General features: G+C 37.5%; 1 protein-coding gene across 5 annotated transcripts in view; it reads left to right on the top strand.

Moving 5' to 3' along the window:
* Positions 1–1,292: 1,292 nt before the first annotated feature.
* The window catches only part of MAPK9 (mitogen-activated protein kinase 9), a 39,161-nt gene continuing 22,202 nt past the window's right edge, over positions 1,293–18,251 (top strand). For 3 of the 5 annotated variants that reach the window (XM_007465509.1, XM_007465510.1, XM_007465511.1), the window contains exons 1-3: positions 1,293–1,443; positions 14,374–14,503; positions 17,016–17,074. In XM_007465509.1, the coding sequence (XP_007465571.1) occupies positions 1,322–1,443; positions 14,374–14,503; positions 17,016–17,074 (311 nt within the window). In that variant the 5' untranslated portion in view covers positions 1,293–1,321. The remainder of the gene's footprint in view (positions 1,444–14,373; positions 14,504–17,015; positions 17,075–18,251) is intronic. The other 2 variants (XM_007465512.1, XM_007465513.1) reach the window with 2 other exon arrangements.

Genomic DNA, 18,251 nt, shown 5'->3' with positions numbered 1-18,251 from the left:
AATGGCTGCTGGTACTACCAGCTGTGCCTCAGCCAATGCCCTGAGAATGGTAAAACATGAAGCAACAGTCAGTTGAAGAAACTATTCATTTGATTTAAATTCTTTGTTCAGTCTTGTTATTGTCAATTTCCATGTTTAATGGAAGTCCTAGACATCATTGTGTTGAAACACATATCATCACTCCAAAAAACTCAGTGGGTAGATATTAAATATTAGGTGTTAGAACAAACAAGCAGGAATTTGGGGAAGCTGTAGAATAAAATTTAAATTCTGTGTTTGTAAACAGTGTAGAATATTTACCTAAATGATTTTATTGTTGGCTTTTTAATTTTTAAGAAATGACCAATATAAATAGCTTGCTAACTTTTGAATAAACATTATCAGACAAGAGCCAGGGAAGGGAGTAAAGGTAGCTGCCTGCCGATTTCTGTTTGCTTTGTTTTCTGTATAAAATCATACAGGCTCCTGCAGCGTAGGAATCTCAGCCTACTGTCTAAACCACAAAAAGGCTGCTCTGGGCTGCCAGTTTATACTCATGCCTCGTGGATAACATAGTGTCCATGTTATTGACTGTAGCTTATGACAGAGTTCTCTGTCTATGGCTGTCTGTATTGAAGTCCACTAGGGATATAGGGTTTGGGGAATGTAGGCTGGCTCCGGGACCACCTCACAAGGTAGGAGCACACTCACGAGCATCCACAGCACACACAGGTGTCACCAGGCCTCCAGCACCCTGTTGTTCTTTAACTTACCACTTTTACAATCACTTTGGCATCGGACTTGCTTTCTAGTTCGTCACTTTAACCTGAATTTGTGGACACAGCAGAAGACTGGTCCATTTGTTTTTCTGCATGAAAGAATTGTAGACGTTCATTTTGCAGCATCTCCAGAGTGCCTCCGTATCTGGTTGAGACAGCACGGTGTAATCTGGTCCCACAGGAAGCAAGCTGATGAGAATCACATAGTGATGTAGTCTTGTCATGGCTAATAAAAATGTAAAAATTCTTTTCTCCAAAGGTTATTATTTCCTAATCCAATCCCTTAAGATGTGGTCATGCAGGGTCTCAGAATTCCTTACTTTCATGATAATCTTGTACCATTAAAATCTCTTTGCATTTTTTGCATGTTGCTTAAGTTCAGAACTTGGTCTAACTGAGTTTACCAACTTACAGCCACATTGTCTTATATACCAATGAATTTGAAACACTATTAAGTGAGCTATGCATGTATAATTTCAGTAAGAATGCATGTTCATTCTGTTTCTCTTTCAAGGAATCCGACGACTGTACCAGCTCTTCGGAATATTATATGACACTACATCATGAGTGACAGTAAATGTGATAGTCAGTTTTACAGTGTACAAGTGGCAGACTCAACTTTCACTGTCCTAAAACGTTACCAGCAGTTGAAACCAATTGGCTCTGGAGCCCAAGGAATTGTCTGGTAAGTATGGTCTGTTTCAGTAGTGTAGATTGAGTTTTTGTTGTAATAAAAACTTAATAGATCTAAGTCGTCAGAATTTAGAAACACTGATGATAAAAATACCCCTTTCTGGGCTTCCCTGGTGGCGCAGTGGTTGAGAGCCCGCCTGCCGATGCAGGGGACGCGGGTTCATGCCCCGGTCCGGGAAGATCCCACGTGCCGCGGAGCGGCTGGGCCCGTGAGCCATGGCCGCTGAGCCTGCGCGTCCGGAGCCTGTGCTCCGCAACGGGAGAGGCCACAGCAGTGAGAGGCCCGCGTACTGAAAAAAAAAAAAAAAAAAAAAATACCCCTTTCTTTGCTATAGGTTTATAAGCTAAATTGAATCAACCTCTTGCTTTAGTTACATGTAGTCAGATTGTAGGATACAAGCTCAAATTCTTAGAATGCTGCGTAAATTTAAATAGGTTGCAATTTTTCTTTTTTCTTTGTTTCTTTTCTCTTTTTTTTCTTTTCCATTCCCCCTGTCATTATGATATTAGAGTAATAGGTATGACAGTGAGTTGTAACAGAAATTTGGAGTTTTATTCATTTCTTCATCCTGGCCACCTTTCCCCCCTCCCCCTTTTATTCCCAATCACTCCTATTCATTTCTAGGCGCCGTCATTGCAGTGCCTTGCCCTTCATTGGCAGGATGAGGCCAGTCAGTGTCATTATCACCCCATGGATTAACCAGGAAGGGATGCCGTATGAGGGGTTGGGCTGGCCGTCTCTTCCTTGGTGTCACACTTCAACTATGTGTCCAGCCCAGAACGTCAGAACCGTTGGTCTGACCCTGAACCTTAGTCTCTTGCTTGGTAAGACAGTCAGCTGCCGCGACATCACTGGCCAGCTAAAGGTAAAGTTTTTCACATGTTTTCTAGACTACAGTTATCAGCACTTCCCAAGCTTTTTATCCCTTAGTTTCTTGGCAAAATCTTTTCTTCTTTTTTTGGTTAGTAAAAACAAGATTGTCTTTGCATCTAAAAGGAACTGTGGTAAAGCTAAACACCCAATGATTACAGCTTGTACATAAAGGGGATTCAAGATAAAAGAGAACTCTTGGATGGTCTGGTAGGAGAGTTTATATTTTTATTAGAGATGTTGAGTTTAGAGAATCTGCATCAGTGGTTAGTAATTGATCCTCTGTTGTAGAGATATGTGATCAGGGAAGTTAGTTGTTTTCTTCGGCTTAGGTAGTTAGAGACCCTGGAAGCTGAGAGGAGATGGTAGTTCAGAGATTCCCAGAAAAGCTAATGAGGGGGAAGGGTCTGTTGGGAAGGAATGCCTGGCTTGCATCTAAAATAGCGGTGATCTTAACTTCCAATTGATAACATGCTATATTGGTACTTAAATCCAGTGTGCCAGGAAAGTTTTAAAGTGAAAGAAATGGATGGTTCATTTTAGGGTACTTTGATGTTAATAAAAAGTTCTGGACAGTAAAATATTCTTTTGATTTATAACCCATCTCTTATTTGGAACTGGATGGTAATTTGACATAGGGAATTAAGCAAGACTGATATCAAGGACATTTAATGTAATAACCACATTAAGAGCTTGACTAGAAAGTCATAATTAATTGTATAATGGAGAGCTTTACAAGGGTTATGCAGTTAAAATTAATGACTTCATTACAGCATGGTAAATGACAAAATTACATGCTACTTTAAAAAATATTGTTTTTCATAGATTAGTTTTGATTTCCAATTTTCATATACTACTTCCCATCTTTGTTTTTTAAAGAAATGTTTAATAATGAAATTACTCATTATGGGTGTATATTTTTCATTAAAAAAATTCTAGTTTTGATATGAAAGTTCCCAAATACACAGTTATAAGCTAAACCTCTGGTAAAAGCAGTGGTAGAATTATAGGATGGAAAGTTCTGAATTTTTAAAGAATTTTAAAGACTAAGAGTCTAGAAATAAACCCATACATCTGTGGCCAGTTGATTTTCAAAAAGGGTGCTAAGATTATTCAGTGGGGAAAGAACAGTCTCTTCAACAAATGGTGCTGGGACAACTGGATACCCACATGCAAAAGAATGATGTTGGACTCCTACCTCACATCATGTAAAAGGTTAGCTCAAAATTGATCGATGACCTAAATATAAGAGTTAAAACCATAAAACTCTTAGAAGAAAACAAAGGGGGAAGCTTCATGACTTTGAATTCTTAGAAATGACACCAAAAGCGTGAGCAACAAAAGAAGAAATTGGACTTTATCAAAATTAAAAATTTTTGTGTATCAAAGAACACTGTCAAGAGAGTGAAAAAACAACCCACAAATGGGAAAATATTTGCAAATTGTGTATCTGGTAAGAGTCTAATATTCAGAATATAAAGAACTCCTACAACTCAACAGCAAACAAACAACCCAATTTATTTATTTTTAAGTAAAAGCATCTTTTTTTTTTTTTTAATTGGAGTATAGTTGCTTTACAATGTTGTGTTAGTTTCTGCTGTATAACAAAGTGAATCAGCTATACGTATACATATATCCCCTCCTTTTTGGATTTCCTTCTCATTTAGGTCACCACAGAGCTCTGAGTAGAGTTCCCTGTGCTATACAGTAGGTTCTCATCAAACAACCCAATTAAAAAAAAAAAAAAAAAAACAGGCAAAGGACTCAAATAGACATTTCCCCAAAGAAGATTTATGGCCAATAAACACATGAAAAGATGCTCATTGTTAGTCATTTGGGAAATGCAAATCAAAACCACAATGAGGTACTGCTTCATACCCACTAGGTGGCCATAATCAACAAAATGGAAAATAACAAATGTTGGCAGGGATGTGAAGAAATTACAACCCTCATACATTGCCAGTGAGAATGTAAAATGGTACAGCCACTTGTGGAAAACAGTTTGACGGTTCCTCAACAAGTTAAACATAGAATTATTACATGACCCAGTAAATACCCCTAGATATATTCCCCAAAGAATTAAAAACAGATGTTCCAAAAAGACTTGTATACAAATGTTCATAGCAGCACTATTCTCAGTAGCCAAAAGGTGGAAACAGCCCAGATGTCCATCAATAAATGAATGGATACACAAGCTGTGTTATATACATACATGGAATATTATTCATAAAAAAAAATGAAGCACTGATATATGCTACAACATAGGTGATCCTCAGAAACTGTGCTAAGTGAAAGAAGCCAAACATAAAAGGTAGTATTATTATATGAGTCCATTTATGTGAAATATCCAAAGTAGGTAAATCCATAGAGAAAGATGCAGATTGGTGGTAACAAGGGCAAGGGGGAGAGAGGAATGGGGAGCAACTTCATAATGGGTATGGAGTTTCCTTTTGGGGTGATGAAAATCTTTTGGGGTTACTTAAAGATGGTGATTGCACAACACTGTGAATGTGCTAAATGCTACTGAATTGTTCACTTTAAAATGGTTCATTTTATGTTTATGTGAATCCCCCCTTAATAAAAATTTTTTTGAAAAAAATGTAAACTGAAAGGTGCCTTAACTTAAGGATATATGTCATTTTTAATGGATATTTAACCCCTGATACTATAGTATTATATGTAATATTTTCATGTTATATTATGCATTAAAATATGTTGTCATTTTCTTGTAACTTAAGTTATATATTGATATAATCTTAACTGTACTTTCACTTAACTCTTAGTATTTAAATAATTTTATGACAATTTTATTAACATTTGTAGGAGCAACTTTCACCTCACATACATGTAGAGGCTAAAATTTTAACACCATCCTAAATTTCACGTCTTGCAAATTCCCATTTCCATAGCCTGAATTTTGATTTTAAGGAAGGATCAAAAACTGGGTTTCACCCTTTTCTGCTCAAGAAAGAAGTCTTTGAACTGATTAAAATAGCTCTTAATGAGCCTCTTGCACAGCTAACAGTTTATTTTGTGATCTTTGATGTAATTATTCACTTAACTTTGTAACCCAAGCCAGTTATTCATTACCAGATCAAAACCTTTTAGTTGGGTTAACTTTACTGATGCATGGAAAAGAGGTTAGTTAACTTGATTCAGATTATTGATACTTTCTTTTAGAAATGTTTGTGCAATTATGAAAATTATTCTTAGATTTCTGGGGCGTTTTCTTTTGGCTTTTAGACGAGGTGCCGTCACAAGAGCTGGGCCTAGATGGTTGGAGACCTGGTTTCCATTATTACTTTACTGCTACTTTCTACCAGAGCCTGTGCTGGCTTCCTCTCAGCCGGTTAGGTGGGTGACTGCTCCTCACCTTCCTTCTAGGCTTGAGGCTTCGTGGTCCCATTGAACTGCAGCAGTGGTGGTGCAGGCAATGGTAGTCCCAGACTGACAAGAGAGAAACTTTTCCTGTGATACTTCCCCCACATGCCTTCAGAGGATTTTTTCCTGGCTCTGTTTTGCACAGATTCTTGGATATTGGCATTATGCTTTAAGGTCCTTAAAAGAAAAGTGTTCGTTTTATATGCGGTTCAAGGAGAGGATCTTTTACCTTGTTCTGCTGTGTAGATAGAGCAAGAAACTATGAATGGTGCCAGTCAGACTCCTTTCTTCCTCATCAGTGATGGAAGGGCTTGAGTATACCCACCATCAAGCCCTAACTTTTAGATAACTTCTTATCTCCAATGGTCCCTTCTCTGCAAATATGACAGGTTCTTTCCCACGCCCATCACTTTTGTCCCCACTGCATCTCCTGGTTGGAGTCTCCTCTGAAACCCTGCTCTTCTGTCCCTGTCCTGACACTATCCCTGATCTTTTGAGACTTATCTGTGGAACTTCAGATAATCTCAGCTCATGCTTGGAATAGAGCCTTCTCTCTGATCGAACCAAAGAGTGTGTGATTGGTTTGACTGATGCACATGCGCGCATGTGCACACACACACACACACACACACACACACACACTCCAGAACTGTAAGATAATAAATTTGTGTTTTAAATCAGTAAATCTGTGCTAATTTGTTATAGCAACAATAGGAAACTAATATACATGTGTTTTTACATTTTTGAGTAGTAAAATATCATAGTAGCAATAATGCATGGTTTACAAAACTTGTTAATCATCTATTTAAACTAGAGCTTGATAAAGATATAGGGACAGGTGTGCAGGTAAACCAAAGTGCAGGTATTGATACAGGATTAAAAGGAGGAGCTGGGGTCCAAATAAAATATTCTGACTCCTAATTTTGAATTGTTTTTACAGTTGTCTGATTTATTTGTTTCTATGTTTTTGTTGTTCATTAAAACTGTTAGTAAAATAATTAGGAAGTAAGTTTTAAAATGTTTATCACTTGAAGTATTTATAAAATTATTAGTAGAATTAAGTAATTCAAGGTTTTAAAGCTCTACGGGGAAAATGTGTGTACATTTCTTTCATATATATATATATATATACATATACATATATATATATATTCACTTTTTCTCTCTCCTTCTAAAATCTCAAGCTGTTTAACCAAAGTAGTAAGGACTGTTTTTTTTATGAAACAGTTCTACGAAGTGCTTAACTTTTTTTTCTGCTTTTATTAAAAAATTTTTTAATTGAAATATAGTTGATTTACAGTGTTGTTAATTTTTGCTGTACAGCAAAATGGTTCAGTTATATGTGTATATGCATTCTTTTTTTTTTTTTTTTTTTTTGCGGTATGCGGGCCTCTCACTGTTGTGGCCTCTCCCGTTGCAGAGCACAGGCTCCGCATGTGCAGGCTCAGCGGCCATGGCTCACGGGCCCAGCCGCTCCGCGGCATGTGGGATCTTCCCGGACCGGGGCACGAACCCGCGTCCCCTGCATCGGCAGGGGGACTCTCAACCACTGCGCCACCAGGGAAGCCCGCATTCTTTTTTTAAAAGTATTCTTTTCCATTATGGTTTATCGTAGAATATTGAATATGTTCCCTGTGCTATACAGTAGGACCTTGTCATTTATCCATTCTAACATATAATAGTTTGCATCTGCTAACCCCAAATTCCCAATCCATCCCTCTCCCACCTCTCTCCCCCTTGGCAACCGCAAGTCTGTTCTCTATGTCTGTGAGTCTGTTTCTGTTTCATAAAGGTTCATTTGTGTCATATTTTAGATTCCACGTATAAGTGATATCATATGGTATTTGTCTTTCTCTTTTTGACTTACTTCACTTAGTATGATAATCTCGTTCCATCCATGTTGCTGCAAATGGCATTATTTCGTTCTTTTTTATGGCTGAGTAGTATTCCATTGTATATATGTCCCACATCTTCTTTATCCTTTCATCTGTAGATGGACATTTACATTGTTTCCATGTCTTGGCTATTGTGAATAGTGCTGCTATGAACATAAGGGTGCATGTATCTTTTTGAATTATAGTTTTGTCTTTATATATACCCAGGAGTGGGATTGCTGGATCATATGGTAGCTCTATTTTTAGTTTTTTGAGGAACCTCCATACTGTTCTCCATAGTGGCTGCACCAGCTTACATTCCCACCAACAGTGTAGGAGGGTTCCCTTTCTCCACACCCTCTCCAGCATTTGTTATTTGTAGACTTTTTATATATATATAAATTTATGGCTGTGTTGGGTCTTCATTGCTGCGTGCGGGCTTTCTCTAGTTGCGGCGAGCAGGACCTGCTCTTCGTTGTGGTGTGTGGGCTTCTCATTGTGGTGGCTTCTCTTGTTGTGGAGCATGGGCTCTAGGCGGGTGAGCTCCGTAGTTGGGGTTTGTGGGCTCTAGAGCGAAGGCTCAGTAGTTGTGGCACACGGGCTTAGTTGCTCCACAGCATGTGGGATATTCCCGGACCAGGGCTCGAACTCGTGTCCCCTGCATTGGCAGGCAGATTCTTAACCACTGTGCCACCAGGGAAGTCCCTTGAAGACTTTTTAATGGTGGCCATTCTGACTGCTATGAGGTGGTACCTCATTGTAGCTTTGACTTGCATTTCTCTAATAATCAACAATGTTGAGCATCTTTTATGAAGTGTTTAAAAAAAAGTGTAATATTAGATCTGACAATGCTTAGAAGTGACAGTTGCAACCTTAACATGAAATGGTTGGTATAGCTTTTATTCCTTTTTGCTTCCTCTAGTTCCGTACAAGCATGAATGTTGGCCTGTTCTTATACTGTTTTGTTTTCTATTAGTATATATAAATAAACAATGTCCACAAAAAAAATTTTGTGATAAAGGAGATATATGCTATAAGGCATAGGAAGGCTATGATTCAGGAGAATTGAGTTCTAAGTCCAGCTCAGATCCTCATAGCAGTAGTTCTTAGTGACCTTGGGCAAATCATTGTGTCTTTATAGTTACACTCTAAAATGTATAGTTTGGAACTTCTAATTTAAGATGGTGGATCAGACACCTAAACAAAGAGACAGGAGAGCAGTAATCAGTGGATATGAGAGCATTTAACAAGTTTCTGTAGAGGAAGTGAGAATAAGTAGATAAGACATTTGCCACAAAGAAGAGAACCTATCTATAGTAGAACTCCAAAGAGGTTGTGAGTATACAGATGCAAGATACAAAAAACGAAGATGAAACAGGTGGCTAGAAGTAGGGATGTTAATTAAAAGTGTATCTATGAAACAGTTTTGCTAGTTGGCTCCCAACATTCCCACCCCTACCCCCATGTTCAGCATTTGCCCCTAGAGAGCGAGTAAGTAAATGAAGAATTATTAGGCCAGTATCTGGGGAAGGAGAAGCCTAGTAAGAAGGGCCGAGGATTTGGGGTGTTCTTTCCCTTGAGGGCGTTTGAAAATTCTGGCGTGGGCAGCTGAGAGACTTAGAGTCCTTTGGACTGCTTTGTGGGGCTATAGGAGACAGGAATTGGAGTCCAGGGCCCTCTAAAGGGGCTTAGTGAACTTCCTTTGCTTTAACTGGGTCCAATAAAGGGCTGCATCCTAGAAGTAAGGATGAACCAAAAAGAAACCAGCCCTTGCAGGAACTGCCACTTAGCTTCACATCATCTCATTTGCTGAACCCAAAGTGAGGTGAGCCCAAATTGCTAGTGCCCCCAGGTACCCAGCAGAAATAAATGTAAATTCTACCTGGAGAAAGATAGCATCATACTGGATATCAAATTATTTCTAGATAGCAAACAGTTTTGCAAGTTCAAGGTGCAACACGTAATCAGAAATAACTAGTCACACAAGGAGATTGGACAACATTCACAAAATCCAGCACAAACAACAGAGAAAAGAAACAGATCCACAGGGGTTATTGGCATTATTGGATCCAGACTTCCAAAGAGTTATGATGTTATGTTCCGGATGATAAAAGACAGTATGAAAAATTTTTGGTGGAAAATGAAAACTTAAAACAACTAAATAGAAATTATAGAACTATAAGACATAGTAATTGAATTATGAAGTTAATGGGTGGGTTTAAAAGCATATTAGATATAACTAAAGAGAGAATAGTGATCTGAAAGATAGGTGAGGAAAAAAGTATCCAGAATGAAGCCTGGGGAGACAAAAGGGTAGAAAAATATGGAAGAGAGGATGTATTTGTTTTCTATTGCCGCATAACAAATTACCATAAACTTAGTGGTTTAAAGCAGAACAACAACCATTTATAATTTCATAGTTCTGTAGGTCAGAAATCTGGGTGGGCTTCCCTGGGTTCTCTGCTTGGCATTTCACAAGGCTGAAATCAAGGTGTCACTGGACTGGGCTCTTATCTGGAGGCTCTGGGGAAGAATTTGCTTTCAAGTGCATTCAGGTTCTTGGCAGAACCCAGTTCCTTGCAGCTGTAGGTCAAAGGTATCCATTCCATTCCCTTGCTCTCTATCAGCCAGGGGCCACTCTGCTTCTAGAGGCTCCCACATTCCTTCTCACGTGACTCCTCTTCCATCTTAAAGGCAACAACATGTCTAGTCCTTCTCAGGATTCAGATCTCTCTGACTTTCCCCTCTTCCCACCAGCCAAAACAAACTCTGCTTCTAAAGGGCTCTCGTGATTGGATTAGTGCCCCCCCCCCTTCCCTTGTGATCTCCTTTTAGTTAAACTTGGCCCTCTTGCAGGACACAGGGTCAATATACTACAAAAAAATCAAATGCCTAGAAATTGATAGAATAAACCACTTCAGAAAACAGTTTGGCATTATCTACTAAAATAAACTATATGTAATACCACTTTTAGCTATCTACTCGTCAGAAATGCATGCCCAGAACCATGTACAAGAATGTTTATGACCATGTTTTTTGCTTGCAAACTGAAAACAACCAATGTATCTATCAACATTATGTCATATAATCATAATAAAGGAATATTATAGTGATGACACAGAATGAGTTATAGCTTCACACAACAACGGATGTACCTCACAAATATAATGTTGAGTGAAAGAAGTCAGGCATAGTTTCAAAAACCAGGCAAAAATAAATGATGCAGGGGCTTGAAGATACATGTTTAGCTGGTAAAAGCAAGGAAGTGATTATCATAAAAGTCAGAAGTAAGGGACTTCCCTGGTAGTCCAGTGGCTAAGACTCCATGCTCCCAATGCAGGGGGCCCAGGTTTGATCCCTGGTCAGGGAACTAGATCCCACATGCCACAACTAAAAGATCCTGCATGCCGCAATGAAGATTGAAGATCCTGCGTGCAGCAGCTAAGACCCGGCACAGCCAAATAATTTTTTTTTTTAATTATAGTATAAAAATAAAGTCAGAAGTAGTTATCGTCTTTGGGGGGCAGGAAGGATAGTGATTAGTGGGGGCGAGCACTTTGGGGTTGTTGACAAAACATGGTTCTTTGTAATAAATCATTGAGATGAGGAACAAAAAAGGAAGCAAAAGAATGAATACCAGACAGGCATACGCCTTCTCACCAACAACACTCAACTTTGGAAATCACTAGAGCTCTGAGAGAAAATTGATTTCGAGCTTAGAAGACAAACTATGAATCAAGGATAAAGGAAGAGTAAGATAATTTATCTTCCATGCCCTTTTTTTCTGAGGAAATTCCTTGAGAATGTACTCCAACAAGAAAGAATACAAGAACGTGTAACACCAGAAACAGTGGAAGCCAGAGAAAAGAAATCCCAGGGCGATAGCTACACATCAGGCCTTGAAACCCCAAGAAAAATGTCTTCCCCAAAAATGGAATAGATTCCAAACAATAGATAATGTGAATAAGAAGGTAAGAAGTACTAGTGACAGGCTCTAAAGAGGTATATTTGTCTTCTCTTAATAAGAAAAAAAAAGTTTATTAGAAACTTGTGGTAGAAAAGTTAGAAAAAGTCATGATCTAAGAATAAAATTTTTTTTTTTTGGTTTTTTTTTTTTTTTTTTTTTTTTTTTTTTGGTTTTTTTTTTTTTTTTTTTTTTTCGTTATGCGGGCCTCAAACTGTTGTGGCCTCTCCCGTTGCAGAGCACAGGCTCCGGACGCGCAGGCTCAACGGCCATGGCTCACGGGCCCAGCCGCTCCGCGGCATGTGGGATCTTCCCGGATCAGAGCACGAACCCGTGTCCCCTGCATCAGCAGGCGGACTCTCAACCACTGCGCCACCAGGGAAGCCCTAAGAATAAAATTTAAAGCGGCATGATGTTTGAGAACTTACAGAATGTTAGAAGAGAATCCATTTAACCTTAATGCTGGAAACAATCACATTCTCTTATGAGTGGCAAGGGTCATGTGATCTTTAGAAATGAAATGTAATGCTCGCTCTGAAATTAGTAATGTTTACATGTGTGCACATATGTACATACACTCTGTAAGTTGATTTTCAACTTTTAGACACATCCTAAGGAAGAAACACAGAAGGTTTAATTATAGAGATTGAAAGATGTGTTATTAAACTTGACCATTTAAGACAGAAATTGGAGGAAAAGAGATTAGAGAGCTGGAGGAAAAAGGAGATGAAGTGTAATATTCTCATTTTACATAGTGGGGAGCAAGAGGTTCCTTTGAAAGTTGATGTAGCAAGTTTAGGCATGTTATTTAAAGTTACAAGGGTGACCAAGGGAAAAGTTAAAAATAACATGAGAGGGCGTCCCTCGTGGCGCAGTGGTTGAGAGTCCGCCTGCCGATGCAGGGGACACGGATTCATGCCCTGGTCTGGGAAGATCCCACATGCCGCGGAGCGGCTGGGCCCGTGAGCCATGGCCGCTGAGCGTGCGCGTCGGGAGCCTGTGCTCCGCAACAGGAGAGGCCACAACAGTGATAGGCCCGCGTACCGCAAAAAATAAAAAATAACATGAGAACAAAAAACTAGGAGGAGTTGGGGGTTTCAACGAAGTGACTAAATCCTCAGTGTTCATAATGGGGAGTAAATAGCTAATTTCTGAAGTTGATAAATGAGGAAATAGTGATAAAAGTATATTCTTTGGAGTTGAGATGTTACTAAAAGAAGTAAAGCCAGGAATAACTGAAGGTAGCTCCTCCTGGAGTTGGAACTAGGAATGGGGAAGCATGTGTCCGCTCAGATATTCAGAATTGGTCCATTTGGCTCATTGGAGAAAAACTTTTGAGACCAAAAAAGGTGTATCTGTTTTTAAATTCTCAAGACTGAGAAATATATATATATAAGTACAAATCACATGTGTATGTATTAATTAATGATTTGTTTCACACATAGATTTATTTTTGATATCTTATAATCCATATGAATATTACATTTGCATATGGGCATGTGATTTTAATTAATTAATTAATTTTCTTTATTATTTTTTTGGCTGCCTCAGGCCCTAGTTGTGGCACGCAGGGTCTTCATTGAGGCGTGTGGGATCTTTCCTTGTGGCATGCGGGCTTCTCTCTACTTGTGGCCCATAGGTTCCAGAGTGCATGGACTCTGCAGTTTGTGGCACGTGAGCTCAGTAGTTGTGGCACACAGGCTTAGTTGCCCCACAGCATGTGGGACTTAGTTCCCCAACCAGGGATCGAACTCAAGTCCCCTGAATTGGAAGGCGGATTCTTTACCACTGGACCACCAGGGAAGTCCCTGGGCATGTGATTTTACATCTGTGTATACATGAACACATAATGTGAACTGAATTAAAGAAAAAGTAATTCCAAAGTAACATGAAGCTTCTAATAATTCTTAAATGCTACAGCAGACAGCCTTCAATTTTAAAAAGTTAAAATTGAATTAAGTTTGGGTTTTTTGGCAAAAAAATTAATAGAAGTGAATAAGTGTAAACAGTGTTATAAATTGAATAGAATAAATAAATAGAAACAGTATTTTAAATGGTGCTTAGGTTCTCAGATGGTCTTTAGCAGCTTTTAACCCCTGATGAGGAGCCAAAAGGTAACAGTGACAGCAATCATACTGTTAGTGCTAGCTTGAAACTAGTACAGAAGGTACTCAATTTTTCCTGTCTATTTTCTGGAGGAAAATCAATCATAAATTTCAGCTGGGAACTTGAGATTCTGGAAACACAGATCCTAGATTTTATTTCTTACCATATTAGTATGAGGAGGTATTTCTAGCAGAATTTTATGTATAGCAATTGCTTATGTTAGGGATTTTGTATCTTGGGGATTTACCATGAACTGAGATTTTGGCTTCTGTTTTCCTTTTAGATTCTTACATCTGGGAAAAACACAATCAATCAAAACTTAGATTTATTATATCCGTCTCATGAGTTCAAACCATTTTCTCCACTGTGATACTCCAAAATATACTTATATTTCATTCTGTGATACCAGTGACTTTTTTTCAACTTATTGGCATATTTAAACTGAAGATTTTGTTTCCTGAGCAGTCTTACATGCTCTGTATTAAATTACTTGGTTCTGAACATAATAATCTCAACTAATATAATGAGACGTCCATGTGCAAAGGATTGCTGCACTCTTAGCCAACTCACCTTGCTCTTAATGTGCAGAAGTACCAGAGTGGAAGCAAGCAGATTTTTCCTTATTTGTTACTCATTTAAAAAGATAATACATTGAATGTACATTCTGCATTGCTGTATATTCCAAAATCATCCTAATGGGTTGCCTATTATATTTCTTAATTATAGTGCTGCTTTTGATACAGTTCTTGGGATAAATGTTGCAGTCAAGAAACTAAGCCGTCCTTTTCAGAATCAGACTCATGCAAAGAGAGCTTATCGTGAACTTGTCCTCTTAAAATGTGTCAATCATAAAAATGTAAGTTATGTCTATGTTTCCTCTAATACTTTAATGTTGTCAATGCTGTCATAATCATCTGGGTCTTTGGAGATACAATGAGTTTAGACCTAGGGTAAACTAGTGATAAAAATACTATTTAAATGGTTATATTTTATTGACAGAATTTTTAATCGGTTATATTTTATTGACAGAATTTTTAATCAACATTGGAGATATTGAAGTCAGCAAGAGGCATCTTTGTCCGTAGGGATTTAGGTCACTCAACACGGATGGGAATGTCAATTAACCTTGTAACCATTTGGTTTTCACTGTTTCCCTGTGTATAAAATGGCAACAGTATTGACCTGGCAAATTGAGAAATATCCAAATACTTTTTAGAAAAACGTTGTTCTATAAGTAGCTTTTTCATATTCACATTTATTTAAATAAATGTTATTAGATGATGTTATATTCAAGATAGTTGTACTTGGCATCTCTACAGAAATCAAAGCATTGTAAATTTTAAGGAAAAACAGTATATCTCTAGAAAATGTGGTACTCAGGCCCATTTTATGTTCTGCTACTGATGCCTGAGCATTATTTTGAACATGATTTTGATAACCTTGCCATGTTATAAAATTATAAAGTGTTAAGTCTGGCAGGGGCTTTGGAGATCCCCTCCCATATGACCTCTTTTTGTTACGGGGTGGGGGGGAAAAGTATTTAAAAGTACGCTCAACTCTATATGGCTCCTTTTGTTGTAACATTTATGCTGGATTTTTCTGGTGTAGGGACATTAAACACAAAACTAAGATAGGTTCAATCTTTTGAGTCTGTGGTTTGAGTTTGTTTTTAAATTCTCCAATGCATGCTTTATTTTACAGGTTTAAAACAAAAAGTAAAAAAGTTTTTTTCTCAGGTTACAAAAAAGTGTTTATTATTTTTTTTAATTCAAACAGTATAAACAAGAAAGAAAAATCCTTGAATCCCACCACCCACTATCATTAACATTTTGGTGAGCATTCTTATGCATATATGTACACACATACATAAATAAGCTCTGTTATGTTATTACGCATCCTGCTTTTTCCCTAGTGGAATGTTGCTAGATCTCATATACATTAATGAACATAGATATAAACCATTTTTTAAATGGCTACATAGTACAGATGCACAGTAATTCATTTAACCAGTCACCTATTATCAGATATTTAGATTGTTTCCAGTTTTTTGCTATTATAAGCAGTGCTGCAGTGAACATCCTTATACATTGCATCTTTGCACACTTGTCCAGGTGAATTCCTTGGCCAAGATTGCTGGGTCAAAGACTATGCACACTTTTGGTTTTAATAATATATACTGACAAATTAACCTCAAGGAAGACTGTCAATTTTACACTTTTATTGAGTATTTGAGTATGTCTTTTATTTCAAAATACCCCAGAGCTACATACTGTTGATTTTTTGTTTTACCTTACCAAACTGATAGATGACAAATGACACCTTATTTTTATTTGTGAGGTTGATTTTCTTTCCATATCTCTATTAGCCATTTATTTTTATTTCTTGAGAGTTGGTTTTTCATGGCAATTGTCCATTTTTCTCTAGGACTGTTGGTTTCTTTCTTATGCATTTATAGAAGATCTTTGTATATTAAAGCTGTCAACCCTCACTTTTCCATCTGACTTAATTTAGGTTGTTTTTGTCATACTGATTTTTGTTGTTGTGTTTTAACATAATAAATCTCCTAGGTTTCCTGTCATGCTTAGAAAAGGCTTTTCTACACCAGAATTGTATAAATGTTTATTCATATTTTAATGTTTCATGGTTTCATGTTTTAGATTTAAATTTTTGTTCCATTTTGAGTTTATCTTGGTGTAAAGATTGAAGTATGAATCTAGTTTTTTTCCCCCTTGGCTAGCCAGCCACTCCAATCCTATATACTGAATAATTCATCTTTCCCTCAGTCATTTGAAATGATTGAGGTCGTGTGTTTGATGCTCAAGCAGCAGAATTCATTGTTTAACCATTGGGGTGCCAGGACCAAGGCCTGTGGTGGGGTCAGTTCTTGAATCCTCCTTACGTAAAGGTAATGTTAATAGGTAATGCTATGAGGCATTTCATCTTTATCATACCAAAAATATAAGCTTAGCCTTCACATTTCAAAACTTTTTAGAAATTTGGATATTGTATTTAAGTTTTCAGAGTTAACATATTGCTTTATTTAGTGTTTTTCTACTTGTAATTGCTACTTTTTTATGTTCAGAGCTAGAAAGACATTATGTGTTAAAATTCTGTAGTAATAAGTTACTGGGGACACATAAAAGTGATTTGATTAAAAGTGCATATTATTTCCAAGATGAGAATCCTAATCATTTAGCTTTTTTCAAATGCTGTGTAATAGAATGTTTTGGTAAAAGCAATAACAATAATAATAAATACAAAGCTCTGCTGTGATTTTTTTCTAGTTTTAACACACTTTAATGTTAAACTTAATTTTTATAATCAAGTAGAGTCATTTGACATGCTGAGATATAATTTTCTCTTTTCAGATAATTAGCTTGTTAAATGTGTTTACACCACAGAAAACTCTAGAAGAATTTCAAGATGTGTAAGTATAATTTTTATTCAGTAATACACTGCTCATCAAAGACTGAAAATTTAGAAAAGAAAGTAACTGCTTTTTTTACTTAGGAAATATAGGTGAGAACACATTTTTCAATGATATCCTAGCCACTTTTCTCTGTGGAAGACAAATATTAAGGAAGATGAATAATAATATTCAACTATTTGTGCCTAGATGGTTATCATTTCTACAACAGTTAAAGGATGACTGAAAATAATTCTTCAGAGCAGACAGTGCCATTAATGCTGCTGATTTCCTTTACTGAAATATAAAATATAACATGTTTTTCTCTAGTCCCCTGAAAGCCAAGATTGTAGGGTTTAGGTATTTATAATTATTATTTGAAATGGGTAAGTCATTAAACTTCCAAAATGTGAAATAGAATTATCTTAGTAATGATGAAATGAGATATTAATTTATTATTGAGATATAATACACAACTTTATCCTAAATTTATTCATGTATTCATTCATTCATTCAACAAATATTTGATTGCCAGGAATTCCCTGGCAGTCTGGTGGTTAGGACGCCATGCTTTCAGCCCGCAAGCCACACGGTGAGGCCAAAAACAAAACAAACAAATATTTGATTGCCAACTGTGTGCTAGGCACTCTCTTGAACTTGGCATACTTTAGTGACCAAAACAGCAAAAATCCCTTTCATTTTTTAAGAATTGCAGGTGGTCATATTTCTTCCTAAAGCTTGCAGGAAAGCCAGGGAAGATAGACAGTCAACATAACAAATAAGAAAATGATGTCATTCATTAGGATGTGTGGCAAATGTTGTAGAAGAAATGGAGCTGGGTAAGGGGGTTCAGAAGTGCTGGGCGTTAGGAGTCAGGTTGCAACTTTAAATAGGGTAGTTAGGGAAGGACCTCACTGGATTGGTGACATTTGAAGAAAGCCTTCAAGGAAGTGAGGAGGTTAGTCCTACAGATATTTGGGGGAAGGTAGTATCAAGATAGAAGGAACAGGCAGTGTGAAGGAGCAGAAGAGGGAGTGTGCCTGGTGTGTTATAAGAACAACAAGAGCCAGTGTGGCTGGGTCAGAGGAAGCAGAGGAAAATTGAAGAGGTGGGCTCAAAGAAGTGACAGGGCCAGACACTGCTGGGCCTCTAGGCCATTGTAAGGATTTCCTTTTACAACTCAGTAAGACTTTCAGCA

Source organism: Lipotes vexillifer, unplaced genomic scaffold (assembly GCF_000442215.2).
Source record: "Lipotes vexillifer unplaced genomic scaffold, Lipotes_vexillifer_v1.1 scaffold613, whole genome shotgun sequence".
Taxonomy (NCBI): Eukaryota; Metazoa; Chordata; class Mammalia; order Artiodactyla; family Lipotidae; genus Lipotes; species Lipotes vexillifer.
This window is presented reverse-complemented; position numbering and strand designations above follow the sequence as displayed.